The 16640-nt window shown below is 42.0% G+C and overlaps 2 protein-coding genes across 2 annotated transcripts in view; one reads left to right on the forward strand and one right to left on the reverse strand.

Moving 5' to 3' along the window:
- The window catches only part of cnksr2a (connector enhancer of kinase suppressor of Ras 2a), a 70354-nt gene extending 63353 nt beyond the window's left edge, over nucleotides 1–7001 (forward strand). The window contains exons 23-24 of the mRNA XM_008290405.1: nucleotides 448–635; nucleotides 5859–7001. Of these exons, the coding sequence (XP_008288627.1) occupies nucleotides 448–635; nucleotides 5859–6059 (389 nt within the window). The 3' untranslated portion in view covers nucleotides 6060–7001. The remainder of the gene's footprint in view (nucleotides 1–447; nucleotides 636–5858) is intronic.
- Nucleotides 7002–11313: 4312 nt separating this feature from the next.
- klhl34 (kelch-like family member 34) lies at nucleotides 11314–14567 on the reverse strand. The gene has a single exon (XM_008290406.1). It carries the CDS (start codon nucleotides 14085–14087, stop codon nucleotides 12306–12308), a length of 1782 nt encoding a protein of 593 aa, XP_008288628.1. The 5' UTR covers nucleotides 14088–14567; the 3' UTR covers nucleotides 11314–12305.
- Between the last annotated feature and the right edge of the window lie 2073 nt (nucleotides 14568–16640).

The raw sequence follows: 16640 nt of genomic DNA on the forward strand, positions 1-16640 counted from the left end.
TTTTTTTTTTTTAAAGTGCTCTCAGGCAGACACATATCCGTTTAAATCAGTATCTAGTAACACAGTCACAAACTGATCTAATGAGGCTAATGAGAGCGCGCCGCTCTGGTTGCCAAGGTGAGGCCGCCGCCACCGGTGTGCACCAAGGAAGGACTAAAATAGTCAATAAGAGTGATTTTCCTAATCAGGTGGTATTTTTAAGGTTTGTAAGAGGAGAGCCTGAACAATGAATAATGAAGTGGAGGAGGACGTGGAGCTGTCAGAGAGGAGACGAGGTCCCTGAGGCTGACAGAGTGATTTAATCATCATTAATAATCTCACTAACACAAGTCATTAGGCTGCGGAGGTGTGCTGCTGTCCTCCAGTGGCTGATCAGAGATATAACTCATCTCTGCGGCGCGTGTGATGGAGGAGAGTTTAAACTGAGTTCTCTGTTTTGTGCCGAAGGTGGGAGTGAAGGTGCGTCCCTGGGCGACCTGTTTCGTGCATGCGAGCAGGGCGGGGTCTGTCCTCTGGGCCGCGGGTCGGAGGCCAAAGGTCAGTCAGAGTTCAGGCAGTCGTTCCTGCGTCGGGCCGCAGACCCTCAGCTCAACGAACGGCTGCACCGCCTGCGCATACTGACATCCACGCTGAAGGTTGGTTCGCACAAAGACACGCACGAGCAGGACGTTCACACATGCACACAAAAGCTGGCGACGGTGTGGAAGGACGTCGCTAAGCCCCTCCCTCAAACTGTAACCGAGCTCAGGAGCTGCAGCTACGCAGAGCAAGTCTGTCCAGTTTTATTCCTCTTTACATCAAGGCTGCACAGAGCTGCAATTTAAAGTTTGGACAGTGCCTTTAAAAGAGTATTTACCTCAAGTCTAAGTGTTCCCCTTTTATTTCTTTTCAAAATTGAATCGTAGTTAATTTAATTTGACTTTAGTGAGAAGAATTTACTTTAAAAAAAAGATTCTTTCATATCAAAGTGAAACTGATTTCTACAAATTGATGTAAATTAATTAAAGATATGAGCATAAATAGGTCAGCATTTTACAAGCCAGCTGGTGCTGGTAAAATAAAGATAATCTGAGTACAGTCAATGTGTCTCAAGTGATCACAGTATAAAGACACCTGTATCTGGAACTCATATTTTAATAGACACTATAAGCTGGAATCGTCAGCATGCTTGTTAGTAGGTGCACTGTAAAAAAAAAAAAAAAAAAAAAAAACAACTGAAAATCTGGCAGCAAAGGTGCCAGAAAAAAACATGCAAATACTGTAAAAATTGTGAAAATAGCAGCAAATATCTGTAAAATAATGATACTTTAACTCATTTAAATAAAGTAAGACTTTAATTTTATGGTCTCACGTTATGAAAGAACCAAGTACTGTTTGGAAAAATACAGATTTTTATTGTGGATATTATGTTCAGCTTTAGCTTCTTCTTTTTTTTTCTTCTTTTTTTTTTAAGTCAACATGTAAATAAATACTTCATCCTGTTTTGTTTTTTGTTTTGTTTTACTAGATATTGGTTAATTCTGAAAAACAGAAGACAAATCTGTAAAATAACCAATAAAAAATGAAATGGTTTACCATTTTGTGATGCTTAATATACATGAAAAATATTTAAATACAGTAAAAAAAAGTGTAATTTTACCATCAAATGTAGAAAAACTAAATACAAAAAATGCCAACATAAATGTAATCTTTAACCTGAGATTATTTATTTGTCATCCGTTGTCTTTGCACATTTCCAAAAAACTATTTAAAAAAATGGAAACCATTTTCCAACGCAGAATAAAAGTATATTTTAATTGCATACATGCATTTAAAGATGCGACTTTCTTGAACCAATATGGTGGCCATGTTGACACATCATTGCAGCAGTCAGTGAGGCGCTTTTTGGGATCCTTGTTGTCATGATCTCAACAGCTTTTTCTCTTAATATGGTAAAAGTGAAAGTTTGCTATTTTAAAGCAAAAACGTGTGAACATTGTTGTTACCTGGTGACGACCTCTTACCTGGAACGTGTAGCTTTTGGCATGATATCAAGCATGTAACAAAAATGAAAAAACACGTTTAGCCACGTCTCAAAGCTAAGGTTGGCTCAGCTGGCTAAATAGTTACATATATTAAGTTGTAAAACTGTCATTACAGCTAAAACAATTAGTGGTAAACAGCTAAAATGGAGCGCTGGACGAGGAGTTGTAGCCGACAGGGACCCAAACAAACTGTTTTTGTCAGATGTAGCAGCAGCCAGTATTGAGAGAGGGGCTTAGCTAAAGGTCACTATTATCCTTTTCTATCAAATAGCAATAAATGCAGCACCATATCTCATCTTATCCTCCTGGTCCTACCTTTTGCCTGTTCTGCCCATCCTTTGCTCCCAGACACCTTCCACTGTGAGGCTTCTTTTAAACTAATTTACTGGTGCGGTTCAGATGGGGTCATGTGCCGCCTTCCTAAAACTCAAATCTTTCCAGTTTTGTTATCTCAAACCGCGCCGAAAGAGAATTAACCTTATCGTTAGTTTATTACTGCTGGTCCACAGGCTTAATCACATCCACACACACTCGAACGCACCTCACAGCGGATAAACCGGCGCTCCCTAATTATTTTTATTAAAAGACATGTGCGGCGGTAATTTCTGCAGCCGCACGACCACACACACGCTGGAACATGTCTGTGTTGTTGGTTTTAGTGCCGTCATCTGTCCCAGTCTGTCTCCTGGGTTTGGGTTTTTTTGTTTTTCAGATGTCAAGCAGCCGTCTGTGGTGATGCTTCCCGGGCTGGGTGCCTTTTTTTTTTGTTGTTGTGTCTCTGGAGTTTTGTATCTTTGTTGCTTCCTGGCGAGGGCGCAGGGGTTTTGTCGCTTGTAGTTACAGTAGCTTTCTTTTCTGTCTTTGTTGTTGTGTTTTTTTGGATCTGTGGCTTTGCCTGCCTGGTTGGTTGGTTGGTTGGTTGGTTGGAGGAGCTTACATGTCTGTTCCCTGTCTGGCGTCTCTTTAAAGGAAGATACCAAGCTTTGGGGGGAGTTTGGATGAAAAGTTTCTCGGTCAAATAACGCACAGCAAAGTGATTCTGGTTTGATATTTCCCAGTGATGAGGTTGGAGTTGTGTGCTCAGGTACTATCTGCAGTGGTTGCTGTGGAAACAACAAAGACATGCTTTTTTTTTTGTTTTGTTCTCTGTATCTCTTTTTTTGTCTTAAAATTAGACCAAAACAACAACTCTGGACAGCGATGCAGAGTTTCTGTGTTGCAGCAGATGAAAACGATGATAGAAGAGGTTCACACATGCTGATATAATATCACTGTCTGGCATCGACTGAACTATAATTTGTTGAAATCAGTTTTTTGGGAGTTTGATTTGATTGATTTGGTTCAGTCTGAGCTTAGAAAGTGAGAAAACACAACAATATTAATGTTATCTGACACATTTTGTAGTTAAAATGTCACTCAGTTGTATTCTTTTGGCCTGTTTTATATGCTCACCTCTTAAAATCCACACATTTTTATGCAATTTCCATGTACGATGCAATATATGAAAATGGAAAAGCGTTTAACAGAGGAGCTGTGAGGTCAACTTGCATGTGTGGGACTTTATTTGAAAGCTAATTTCTTCTAATTTCTTAAAATGTGCTTGATTAGCATGTGGCTGAAACACAAAGCAATCTATGTTGCCTCAAATGTAGCTCAAAAAAGTCTTTTTTTTTTTGGTCCTCATGCATAAAAAGTCACATTTAAATATCAATAACTTGGTGGTGCTTAATGCCAGATTCATGGAAATCACCACAAACCTTCTGCATCTTGTCGACCACGTCTGTGTGAAATTTTAGACCTCTATGTGTAAGATTAATGGAGATGTTCCATAAAATGAATCTAATCATTGAATTGTGGGGAATCTAATCCATCCAGCCAACTCGTCACTGATTTTTTTAGTTGCACAAAATGTAAAATTAACAGTTTATGTCCTCAGTAAATAAGGAAAGTAGCCCGTAATAGTAATATACGTAGTAATAAATGACTGAGTCTGCAGTTAGGAACACTGCCGCTCGATGAATAAGCGGAGAGAAATGTCCCGGCTTTCAGCAAACATTTGTCAGATAATTGGTTCCTAAATTATTTATTTAGCTTTTGCTAACTCACAGACAAACATTTAATCATTTAGTTTAGCCCGAAAACTGTGAAATCACTTTTTTAATTAGCCATCACTGATAAAATAATCAGCTGAGGGTCAAAAGTTTGTCAAAAGAGCCGACAGCGAGTCGTCTATTAAAAATTAAAAATGCCTCTTATGAATGTCTGAGGAATGTAACTGAACAAGTTCATTAAAAAGCTAAAAGGACAAAACAATCATCAAGCCAGAGAAGAAAAAAATTGGATTTTTTACAACCTGGCAAACCAGATGTTTGTTCATAATAACCATTAGTAAATAAATAATAATACTTATCCATTCTTATATATGTGTATAGCCTGAACAAAGATCCATTTATTACCTCGTTATAAAAAAAGAGACATTGATGAAGCTCTCTTTATCGTTTGGAGAGCACATTTACTAAAGTGTTGTTCAGTTTTAAAATACGTGCTTGAGTTTGACCATCTTTTCATTCCACCACATGTTCTACATTTAACCACTTTACAGTTTCAAATTAGAATCTAAAATATAACAACTCGTGCTTCATGATGTATGATTCTAAACGTGTCGTCATGTTTACACCTGACTGCAGCTACAAGTGCCATCATACTGTGTAGATTATAAAATGGGTCATTCTTCTTACTTTTGGTACTTTAAGTGGATTTTAGGGTTTTTGATACTTCTGTACTTTTTCATAACACACTTTAGTTGTTATCTAAGAAAAAAAAAAACTGGTTTTGTCAACGGGTTTCTCTCCAGTTTAAAGAGTTTGTTCTTGGATTAACGTGGAGACGCTACAGCTGTCTCTGCTATTTAAGACCAGAGTCACCACAAAGACAACGTGTTCCCGTGATGGTGGGATGGATTATTATTAGCCTATAGGGGCAAGAGACAAATCCAACACTGACCTTTATCAGAGTCAGAATTCTCTTACCACGATGTGATGTGATTAATTTCACATGTATTCATGACAAACAACAAATTTCCGGTGTCTCTAGAGAGTTTAGACTCTCTATTAAAGTGTGATAATGTGCTTCATTTGCTTCTCATGAACTTAATTTAATGAGTTGAATGAACTCTCAGCTGTTTGTTCGTTGAACTCACCGTTTTAAGTCGAAATGATTCAAGTTAGAGAAACTCAAATGAGACGTTTTAGGTTGAAATTAGTCAAATAAGTATATTTACACTGACAGAAGTAAGTTGATTTCGCTAAATTCATATGTTTTACAGTGTATTTATATAATGCTGTACTCCGCAAAAGCATTAATGTTTTACTAGCTTTTTATAGTTGTCCCTGAGGTGGATTTAAATATGTATTAAATTAGCATGTCTGTGCAGCGTCATTAAAAAAAACAGATGTGCTTAGTCGTAATGGTGTCTCTAGATAGTACAGTCAAGTGCACTTAAGTGTACATGCATCGATTATTTGCATTTATTAGACTGCATTATGCCACAAATAGCATACTTAGCATACATTAATCATGTGTGCACATGGGAGTTATGTAAATATACTTCAATTAAATGCACAGACTATAAAAACAATTAAAGAACCATGTAAACGGGTGATTATCGTGTCCATATCTCTTAATTAAGACGATCAAATCTCCCCAAACCTTAGTGTTTCCTCCTCAGTGTGTGTCTTTGCTTTCCGTGTGTCTGCGTTTTAAGGAATCGTAATTACGAGTATTTATTTTTTTTAAAAAGTGACCCGCCCCTCCTGTGTTTCTGCATCCCCATAGGACAGGGAGGGGGAGCTAGCGCTGATTGACAGGCTGCTGGCCAATCCCCAGCTGTCGTCGGCAGAGTTCCAGGAGTGGAAGAGAGCCTATCAGGAGCTGTTCAATCAGGAGCCGAACTCTCCCGCCGAATCCGACCCGGGGCCGCCGCCGCTCACGCCTTCGCTCTCCCACACGCACTCCTACATCGAGACGCACGTCTGACGCGCACGACAAAAAAACCCGCACGAGTTGAGAAAAAAAAAACCACACAAAGCTGCGGCCGACGCTTTCACGCAGTCGGAGAGAAAAAAGATTTGCATCGGCGCACATAGCGACGGACTGTGTCGAGAGCCGGGGGGTTAGGATTTGGGCGGCGTAACAAAGTGCAACACGACGGCTTTCGGAGGAAGACCCTCACGTCGCATCAGTCCACGAGCTGATTGGTTGTGCCACTCCAGCTGGCTCGGAGGCGGACGATACGCTGATTCCTAAGTATTACATGTTAGCTTTTGTGCTCTGTATCTCAAATACTCGCCATGGAAACGCCATATAAAGAAGCTGTGGACGACCTTCATCATCAGAGTGGTATTACAGAGTAGTTTCTTCATCCAGCTTGTTGTGCCATGTTCCTACCGACTGCACAGCGTCTCATAGACAGCCTCTAATAGCCACTGAGTGACACACGTTGTATTCTATCCAGCCTTATACTTGACGTCTATGATGATATTTACTGTACAGTGAGTGTTGCAGCGGACAACAATAAGCAGAGGTCTTTTTTTTTTTTAACAATCCAATAGTCTCACTTTCTATCTAGTTTTAGAGACTTTTCTTCGTGCTGGTTTGGTAGAATTACGTTCTGTGCTGGGCTGGACCTGAAGCATGCACACTTCTCCTGGAGTAGGAAGGAAAAATCCACCCTAAAACGCTTTAACACGGTTTGCAAACACTTACTGGCGGCGCGTCTCGCATTTAAGCGCCCATGTTTGGATATTTCATGACTCCTGCAGGGACGCCCGAGCTCTGAAACATGACTTATCCACTATTTCTAACTGATTCTGCAACCCCGTGTTTAATATTTCCCTTATAACTATCACATAATCATAGTAAAAGTTACTCTCAGGTTGTTGACTTAATCCCTACAAACTCATCTTTGTGCACCAAAGTTCCATATTTAGAAGTTTATTCCATGATAATAATCCCTCTCTGCCTTAAAATGAAAACTATTTTGGGAGTATTTTAGCAATACGTGAACCAGAAATAATGAAACCGAAAGCCCCACCTGGCAAATTTACAACATTGGTTCTTTAGGTTGGATTTTGTTACCATCGAAACGCTGCAGTTTCAAGGTAGAAATGCTCAGTCATGGTGGCTCATTTCACTCATTAACGTCACATGGTTCACTTGATTTCCACCGTAGAGGGTCTACATTCGAGTAGATGCTTTAATAATGAGAGATCTAACAATATAAAGTCCTTCGTGAAGGTTGGAGATAAGGACCTCTGGAGTAGGGATGCTAGCGGCGTTAGCAGATTGTTGATGGAGATCGACTGAGATGGAAACCGTGGACGAGGTGGAGACGGGGAGGAGGAAGGACGCTCGATCAACAGCGTGGAAGAGAAGGCGACAGAATTGCAATGAACTTAAGGACCAGCGACAGAGAGAGCAGCGAGATGGATGATTGGACGAGAGTAGCGATGCTGAAATTGAGATTGGACAAGACAAGGTGGCAAAGCTGAAGAGAGCTGAGCAGCAGGGATATCCCACGTTCACTGAGAGGAACAGAGACAGAACATGAATGAGCAGATCTTCCTTTTTAGAACTTACGTTACCAAAGCTTCTTCGGTCAAGAAATGTACATGTGAGGAGAGAATGAGGAGAGGCCCCCCGTTAACTCTTTGCTAATTCATTTGACGGAAAATCAAGGCCATGAGAGCATCTTCTCAGATTTAAGGAAGCCAAACTAGCGCTTTTCGCTACACTAAATACGTGACTGACTGTTTGCAGAGCTGATTTAGCTGCAGGATTGAACTTTTTAGTGCTCGTATGATGTAGGGATTTGAGAAGACTTCAAATTTTTCACAGAGTTTCTCCAACATGTGTCAGTTAACAGACTCTGTAAGGAATAAAGCAACTGGTTTGGGCAAAATAAACTGCAAGGATGATGATCAAGTCCCCGAATTGAGAGGGATGTTTATGCAAAATTGTCATTCAATGTATTCGGTAGTTGAATTGACACTTTATGGCACCATTTCTGTGTTCAAGGACACAAAAATGTAAATAAAAGACGGGTCAGTTTTTACGTTTGCAGCATGGATCTCCACAACACTTATTCTTGTGTGAAAGCGAAGCGGCGCAGCGTCTGATCCGCAAACAGTCGGCACACGTGTTCAGTGCAGCGACGGCATCAGTGATAATATTTAGCCATGTGTGATCTTTTTCCAGTGCCTTCAATGGGCAACCTCATCCTCACTACGAGAGTGGAAAAGTTGTTCTGGTTCCGCTCAGCAAAGCTTTCCAAGAAGCACAAAAAATAATTAAAGCCAAAAAAAAAAAAAGCACATAAAATAAACCTTTTATCATAAAAATAACTCCAAGATTTATTATATTTTATATTACAGTGAAAAAAAGTTTTTCCAAGGGTGGATTTTTCCTCGGAGGCCGTTTGGCTCTCTGCGTTCTGCATGTCACATAGAGAATATGAAGAAATATTTGCATAGAAACTGAAATATGGATCTAATAAAAAGAAATATATTAGTTTGTTATTTGTACGCTGCTGCCAAAAGACTCCGAGACACTGCATTTAAAAACTATGAAAGCAATCGTACTCACAAATACACACGAATACGCACTAATAAGCACACCATACACTCGGTTTGAATGCTCTCTATGCTGCTGCCCGTGGTTGGTTGTAGTAGCATGTCTTTGTTGTAGATAAAAACCAGTATTCCTTTTTCTGTTTTTGTGTTTGAAATCTTTAGATACACTAGATCTCTATTTATAGAGTGCAAAACTAAGTGTCTTGGATGATGTTCTCTAATTCTATCTTTATTTTTGTTTGTGTTGTGTTTTGTTTTTGTTTTTGGACAGACATGTCACATTGAGTAAAGATTGTTTAATGTTCAACCTATAAATTATGGTTAAAGATACAGTATTTATTTACGTGATCAATTCTGCGTGTTCTGTTGGAAGATGAGGGCGGATCAATAAAGTTTTGGTCATTTGGATGAAGGTGTTTTTGTGGTTTTGTGTTTTGATTTGGTGAGCAGCTGCTGTACTAAGGAAGAAAAAAAAAGAAAAGACAGAAGGAGATATCCAACAGCACACCTTGAAAATACAATAACAGCACTGAAGTCAGAAGTAAAAGTACAGAAGTATCAACAAAATAAAAGTACTTATTCTGCAGCTTGTATCTCAATGGGAGAGGATAAATGTTTTCTCTAATATTCGATTTTGCTGTGAGCCATTGATTTCATCTTTACCAGTGTGTTGTATTCAACTTGTCAATCACAAGATACCTCCGCCCTAAAACATATCTTGCTTTATGATATATTTAACTCAAAATGGGACCAAAATTTACAAAATAAACATCATCCTGTGTTCAAAAAAGTCTTGAAACTAGCAGTTGAGACCATAAACTCATCAGGAAAATGCTTACTGAGGCAATAAATCCAGTGAGAATACAAATGGAATCTTTTTGCAACCAGAGGAGTCGCCCCCTGCTGGCTGTTACAAAGAATACAGGTTTAACGCTCTTCCACGTTGGCTTAACTTTCCAGACACGATGGCCACATCTATCTTTTATGGTCAGTTTGTGGTTGACATTTATTATCTTAATGTTTTTATGTAAAATTATCAATCACTAGGTAGCCTCGCCCTGAAACACACCTTCCTATATCGTCTATTTTACTCAAAATCGGACCATAATTTACAAAACAAACATCATACTCTATTCAAAAAGTCTTCAAACTAACAGTTGAGACCATAAACTCATCAGGAAAATGTTTACCGAGGTAATAAATCTATTGAGAAGTAGGGTCATTTCCTCAGACTTCTTTACAATTGGAATCTTTTTGCAACCAGAGGAGTCGCCCCCTGCTGGCTGTTAGAAAGAATGCAGGTTTATCGCACTTCCACATAGGCTGAACTTTCCGGACATGATGGCCACATCTATCTTTTCTGTGCAATTTGTGGTTGAAATGTGTTGTCTTAATGTTTTTTTTTATATAAAATTATCAATCACAAGGTTATCACACCCTAAAACATACCTTCCTGTATCATCTATTTTACTCAAAATGGGAACATAATTTACAAAACAAACATCATACTGTATTCAAAAAGTCTTGAAACTAGCAGTTGAGACCATAAACTCATCAGGAAAATGCTTACTGAGGCAATAAATCCAGTGAGAATACAAGTGGAATCTTTTTGTAACCAGAGGAGTCGCCACCTGTTGGCTGTTAGAGAGAATGCAGGTTTAATGCACTTCCACATAGGTTTAACTTACCAGACATGAAGACTTCATCCATCTTTTATGTGCAATCTGTGGTTAAATTTGATTATGTAAAAACATTAAAAATCCAAATGTCTCAATTGAAAAACTAATTTGTAGTTTACGCTGTCAAATCAATATAGTTAAGTCACAAGTACAATAATGTCATCTGACATGTAGTGAAAAGTACACAGCATAAACTAAAAATACTCAAGTAAAGAACAAGTAACTCAAAACTCTAGATGAGTAAATTTACTTTGCATCGCTGTCAACAGCTCCTCTGTTTTGGAAACTCCACTCTGCTCCTCCTCCTCGGTTCAATAGTCTCATTACCGGGCAGCCAAACTGTTCTGCACCACAGCTGCTCAATTCAATCAAAAGTGACTCAGAATTTAAAAGTGAATCAATATGAACTGTAGATTAAGTTTTTAAATTTTCTGAGCAGCTCCCAGCCTCAGCCATCAGCGCCTCTGTTTGTTTGCACTATTTTGAGCTCAGCGATTGGACGTCTCAAGCAAAAAATGCACCCTGGGAGTCATCGTTATGTTTTTCCCAAAAGATTTTATGCATGCAAGCTTGCATCTTTGACATTTAATCAAAAAAACAGATATTTTCCAACACAACAACTAAATATTAGATGATTTAAGCGGGAGAGATGTTTTTAGTTTCTGCAAACCGTCACTAAACCAGCTCATTTTTGCTTTTCTGGTCGGGAAGCTGACTCATAAACGTGAATTAAAATGCAACTTTTCACCCAAATGTAGAAGTTTTTTATATCAATTTTGTTGCAAATATAATATAGAGTATTTACTACACATTAATATATCCATGTGATAGAATTAAAATGTTTAAAATAGTGTGAGGGGGAAAAAAAGTGACTCATCCCTGTCATTAAATAACTACAACTTAACATATTGTTTTAATCACATAATAAAAGCTATTAAATGTTATTCAAATGGAGATGAAGTAAACACACAGCAGGACTAATCACATTTGCAGTTCTGCTTTATTGGTTCTTAATATCTTTTATTAGAATTCATAATATCACCAATTGGAATGTTAAATTATTCAACTTTGCAAAAACAAAAACACATTAATCCCAATCATGTTTAAACAGTAATATGCATCATACGTATTTTCCTACGACAGGATGTACTGAGGCATCCTATTAATTTATAATGTGTTATGAAATATTTAATATAATTAATGTTTACGTTGACAGCTCAGTATGTGTTCAGGATGAAGTAGATACGAGCATAAAAGTGCATGAATAATGAACTCCAGCAGGTGATCGAGCTATTACCCACAAAGCATGCATCAGATTTCTCACTGAGCTTTTTTCTTTGTGCATTTGACTGTCAGTGTCTGAAACGAGAAAACAAACCAGAAAAAAGGGTCATTCCGTGTCCTTGGTTCGCCTCTATTTCTCTATCTAAACTTAATTTATGCACCACTACTGAATAAACGGGAATGTCACACACGCTGGAACTTTCATCTGCAATTTTTTTTTTTTGTTTCAAAGATGTCCTCCCCCCACCTTCACCACCTTATCTTCTGTTTTGACTTCTTCCTCCTCCTAAAAACTTAAAGAATTACCTTCTTCCCACTGACTCTCCTCCCCTCCTCCTCTGTTTATTCTTTTAAAAAATCTCTTCTATCGCTCTCTTTAGCTCTAGTTTTACGGCTTATCTTACTGCTACATTCTGGCCATTGGAAAATCAGCCTCTCTCTAGTGGCTGTTTGACATTTTTGGTGATCTTTAAGCTTGTTTTTATTCGTCTACACGGTGGGATTCACTTTCAGTAACTGGATGTGCTAAATAATAGCCCACAAAACTTTCTTTCTTTCTACATTTTAGGTACCTAAGCTTAAATGTTAAGCAACCTGGAAATCTGAGGGTTCGATTCGTGACTACATTGCACCTACTCAAACTGTCTTACTTAAGGCACCAGGCCTCTCATCTCACGTAATCGTGCACTTCAGTCTGGCAGAGGCAGCAGAGTGCACTCAGTCCCGGTGAGAGGTCTGGGAAGCTGGCAGATCTCTCTCCAGCGGTCCCTCTTGGTGTCGTACTCCAGCACGCTCTTCACGATCACTTCCTGTCCGTCGCTCCACCTCCTCCCTCCGAACACCAGCAGGTTCCCGGACGCCGTGGACGCCATCCCGTAGTTGAAGGAGCCGGTGAGAAGCGGCTTGAGGCGCGTCCAGTGGTCCGACTTTGAATCGTATCGTTCGATGTCGCAGAAGGGTTCGTACATCCCCAGCAGGGCGTAGATGTAGCCGTGGGCGGTTGCCAAGCGATGGCTGAACCTGGCGATGGACATGGACGCCCTCTTTTCCCAGACTTTGCCTTTGAGGTCCCAGAACAGGACTTCTCTGCTGCTTTCCCTGTTTACGCCATGGTTACCGCCATGGATGCTGCCTCCCTGGTTGCCCGGGAGACCACCTGACACATAGATGCTGTTGTCGAGCACGGCGGAGGCATGGCCGTAAAGGGGTCGAGGCAGCGCTGCTCCTCTCCTCCACGCTCCCGTGGACATGTCATAAAACTCAACAGAAGCTACCGAGGAGTGAGCGTGTCGTCCCCCGACGGCATAAATAACATCCTCCACCACGCAGCAGGTGAACTGCGCCCGCCTCTCCAGCATCGACTCCACCTGCTCCCAGCAGTCGAAGCGAGGATCGTACCTCCACACCTGGTTGGATGTTGCCACGGCGACGGACTTCTTCCCGTCCTCGTCTCCCTCTTTGACTTCCTCTCCTCCGATCACGAAGAGGAAACCTCCCACTGAGCACACGCAGGGGTTTCTCAGTCGCAGCGGGAGAACCACAGCCAGAGATGAAAACTTCCTGCTTCTGGGATCGTACGCCAACACGTGCTGTTCTGGCCAATCGGCGCTGGACCCGCCACCCACGAGCAGCATGCGATTGGGCGACGCTCTGAGAGTCGACTGTTTGCTCTGTCTGATTGGCTGAGCTGAACCCAGACTGTGGTACTCCAGCGCCCGAGTCAGCTGACTCCTGATTAAAGGCGTGGTCATGGCTTTGTGGGCGTGGCTGAGGTCGGCGAGGTCAGACGGGGCAACCAATCCGAAGCGGAGACGATTCAGCAGAAGGTTTGACTTTAGTAGCGGGAGGGGCCCGTTCTCATCCAACCAATCCAGAGCCAGCTTTATGAGCTCCAGCTCCTTGACGCCAGGTATCTCATCAGCGTCAAGCACCACCGATAGCGACTGGATGTTCAACCCGAGGAGATCATCTCTGCTCTCCTGTAGCAACCTCCCCATCTCCATGGCGATGGTTTGATTGGCAGCCTCGAGTGCACCGGAGAGGGCGTGGCGCTCAGCCAGATTAGCATAGCAGCAGCAGTTCTCAGCGTTTAAACCATCAGTCATGAACTGCTCGCATATTGACACAGCCGTCTCCACCTGCAGGTACCTGGCTGCTTCCAGGACAGCAGGAAGCGTCGAGGGTGACACGCTGAGCCAGCCTGAATACAGGAAGTCCAGCATGGCGTCTAAGCCCTCGGGCGTTAGCGCCGGGAGGCTAACGGAGTCCGCTAATCTCTCCGCGGTCGTCTCCCCGAAAAGGGCCCAAAAATAGTCGCTGGAGCCGGCCAAAAGGGCACGATGACACGGGAAGGCGACGCCGCCGGCCTCGAGGACAACATCGCACATCTTCCTCTCAGAGCGCAGGCGCTGGAAACCGGAGAGAAGTCCGGTTCTGTGCGAGGAGCTGTAGAGGAGGGAGTAGTTATCCATCCAGAAGATAGGAGGCAAGAACAGAGGAAGTGAAGGAAGGGAGGAGAGAAAGCTTGTTAGAAAGATGGAAAAGAGGAGCAGGTTGAGGTAAAAGCTCTGTCAGGAGGCAGCGTGGAGGAAGCATTAAAAGCAGAAAGAACAGGAAAAGCAGCAAGGAGCGAGGTTAGAAAAGACGTTGCTGACAGGCTGCACAGAGAGCATGAAGGGAATATTAGATATTAGTGCAAGAAGGAGGAAGTGAGAGGAGAAGTGGAGAAAGGGAGTAAAGTCCTTCGCAGAGCTCTCTCCATTTGTGTTTTCGTCCTGCTCGGTCTGCAGCGGCGAGCATGTGACACCATGATAGGGAGGTTAATAACTGCCCCTACACACAAACACAATCCCGTGTCCCACCCCCCCCCCGTTCGACCCTAAAACGTGGACCGTCCCCAAAGCCCTCCTGTCTCCTCCTGTGATACCCCGGCTCTGCTGGCATTGTGTTCGTCTGCTGCCCTTTCCTCTGCGTCCGGGAGGGAGTATCATCCAAATGCATGCATCTGACATGCACACACAGAACGTACACGGCGAACCAGCCGCCAACGAGCAGATGCGCGGATAAACACGCCGGTCACGCGCGCACACTCGGGCAGGCCGACAGGGAGCCTGGCAGGGTTTTTAGTGTCTATCCCGGCGGATGAACTCATTGGTAAATACAGCTGCTGGAGTCTGCCACCAAGATTCCAGGGCAACGGCCACCTATCTGTGCCCTCATCACCATGGTGACAGGAATAGAAACACAGACACAGCTCGGCGGGTTCGGCGCGAGGTGCATATCAAAAGCCGGGGAAGTTTTGCCAAGCTGTCAAAAGATTTTACAAGTGTCAGGAGTAGCGCGTTGCTTTTGGTATTACACTAAGCCGTGGCCTTTTCGGGGAGGCATTTAACCTTTTTATGACCGGCGGAACCACACACGGGGATGTCACGCTATTATTTTTATGCAAGCGATAGGAGGGGGGATGATGAGAGAGAAAGCGAGGAAGAAGGAAGGAGCGGTATCGGGCTACAAGTGTTTACAGTCGTCTGATTAATGCCGAGCTTCTGGGTCGTGCCGCCGTCTGCACGGTACACAAGCGCATGCACATCAATATGCAAACGGCATCGCTTTATTGCACACTTCTTGCAGAGTACATTTCGCTCTGAGTTATGATCATCGTCTCTGAATAGATTGCTGGCTCGCACTCAGAGACGAGTGTGTGTGTGTGTGTGTGTTTTGGCGTGTGTGGGTGTGTTTGTTTCACGGGGAGGGTTACGCCGGTTCAAAACTCAAGCTACTCGCGAGAGAGAAAAAAAACAGGCCTCGCGCCTTTTTGAAGCTGCAAAGTGTTTTTAATCTTTCCCACTCGATGTCAGATCCTCCCGTATGGTCGTTAAAACGCCGGCAGTGTTTCTCTCTCGGCTGAATATTCCACCGTGACCTGATGGAGGCTAAACTTAGCTACAGCTGCCGTGTGTGTGTGTGTGTTTTTATCTGTGTGTAAGAGGACATGTGATGTGATGATAGATCCGAGCTGTAATGGGAGGTATGTGGGTCTCTTAACGCAGCATTCCTCTCTGAAACAGATGCATTTGGCGGTTCGGGTCACGATCAAAGTGACTCAACGCGCGGAGATCCCACTTACTTCTACCTAAAAAACCACAAAATACCCATTTAAATATGCACACAGTACAGGAGTAATTACAGCTGGAGATATCAGGTTTTCCTCTTCAGGCGCTCTGGGTAATGTGAAAAGAACCCTCCGAGCTACATTTTCCATCACAGTAAACAAGAATTTTTAATTTGGTTTTGTCAGAGTTTCAGGTTATTTAATTTTGCCTGAATGTAGTACTTTTTTTTTCTTTTAAATCAATGTCACGCTCTGTTTACTGTCAGTCTCCTGACACCCACATGAAAAGACTGGGAGTCTCAGCCAGGAAATAATCCATTTTAAACATGTCCTCTTAAAAAAAACGTTACTGTCACATCATGTCGTCTTATTCGGGGCGTCTTTGTCGGCGGATACAGCTGTCAGCTGCACCGGCACGATGATATTCCCTTTCAGAAGGACAAGAAAACAAGATTAACCCTAAATGCTAACGTCAGCATGCGGTGCTAATGTGCTCACAGCGACACGGCCAACATGCTGATTTCTTACCGTGTTTGCGATCTTAATTTAGTTACTCACCATAATGACATTTGCTAATTAGCACCAAAGTACAGCAGCAGCAGCAGTTTTGTGATTATATAATTGTCTGTGAAGATTATCAGACTTTTACATCATTTTAATCCTATTTAAGGTTTTGTTGGGTTCTGCATCCAAGAGGCTTCTCCAGTTCTGATAAAAGGTCTTCAAGAACCTAAAAGAGAAGTCCAGTTGCTTTTTAGGTCAAGTATGTAATTATAGGCCAAAAGGCAGACCTGTTAGAGTTCATCGTAAATGTCTGAACCAAACCTCATAGAAATCGATTCAAAAAATGTGTTCAATATTTCACCCAAAACAAAAAAAAAATCGAACTCATCTGAAGCTAGAAGAAAAGTCA

The sequence above is a fragment of the Stegastes partitus genome, unplaced genomic scaffold, assembly GCF_000690725.1.
Source record: "Stegastes partitus isolate 25-593 unplaced genomic scaffold, Stegastes_partitus-1.0.2 Scaffold671, whole genome shotgun sequence".
NCBI lineage: Eukaryota > Metazoa > Chordata > Actinopteri > Pomacentridae > Stegastes > Stegastes partitus.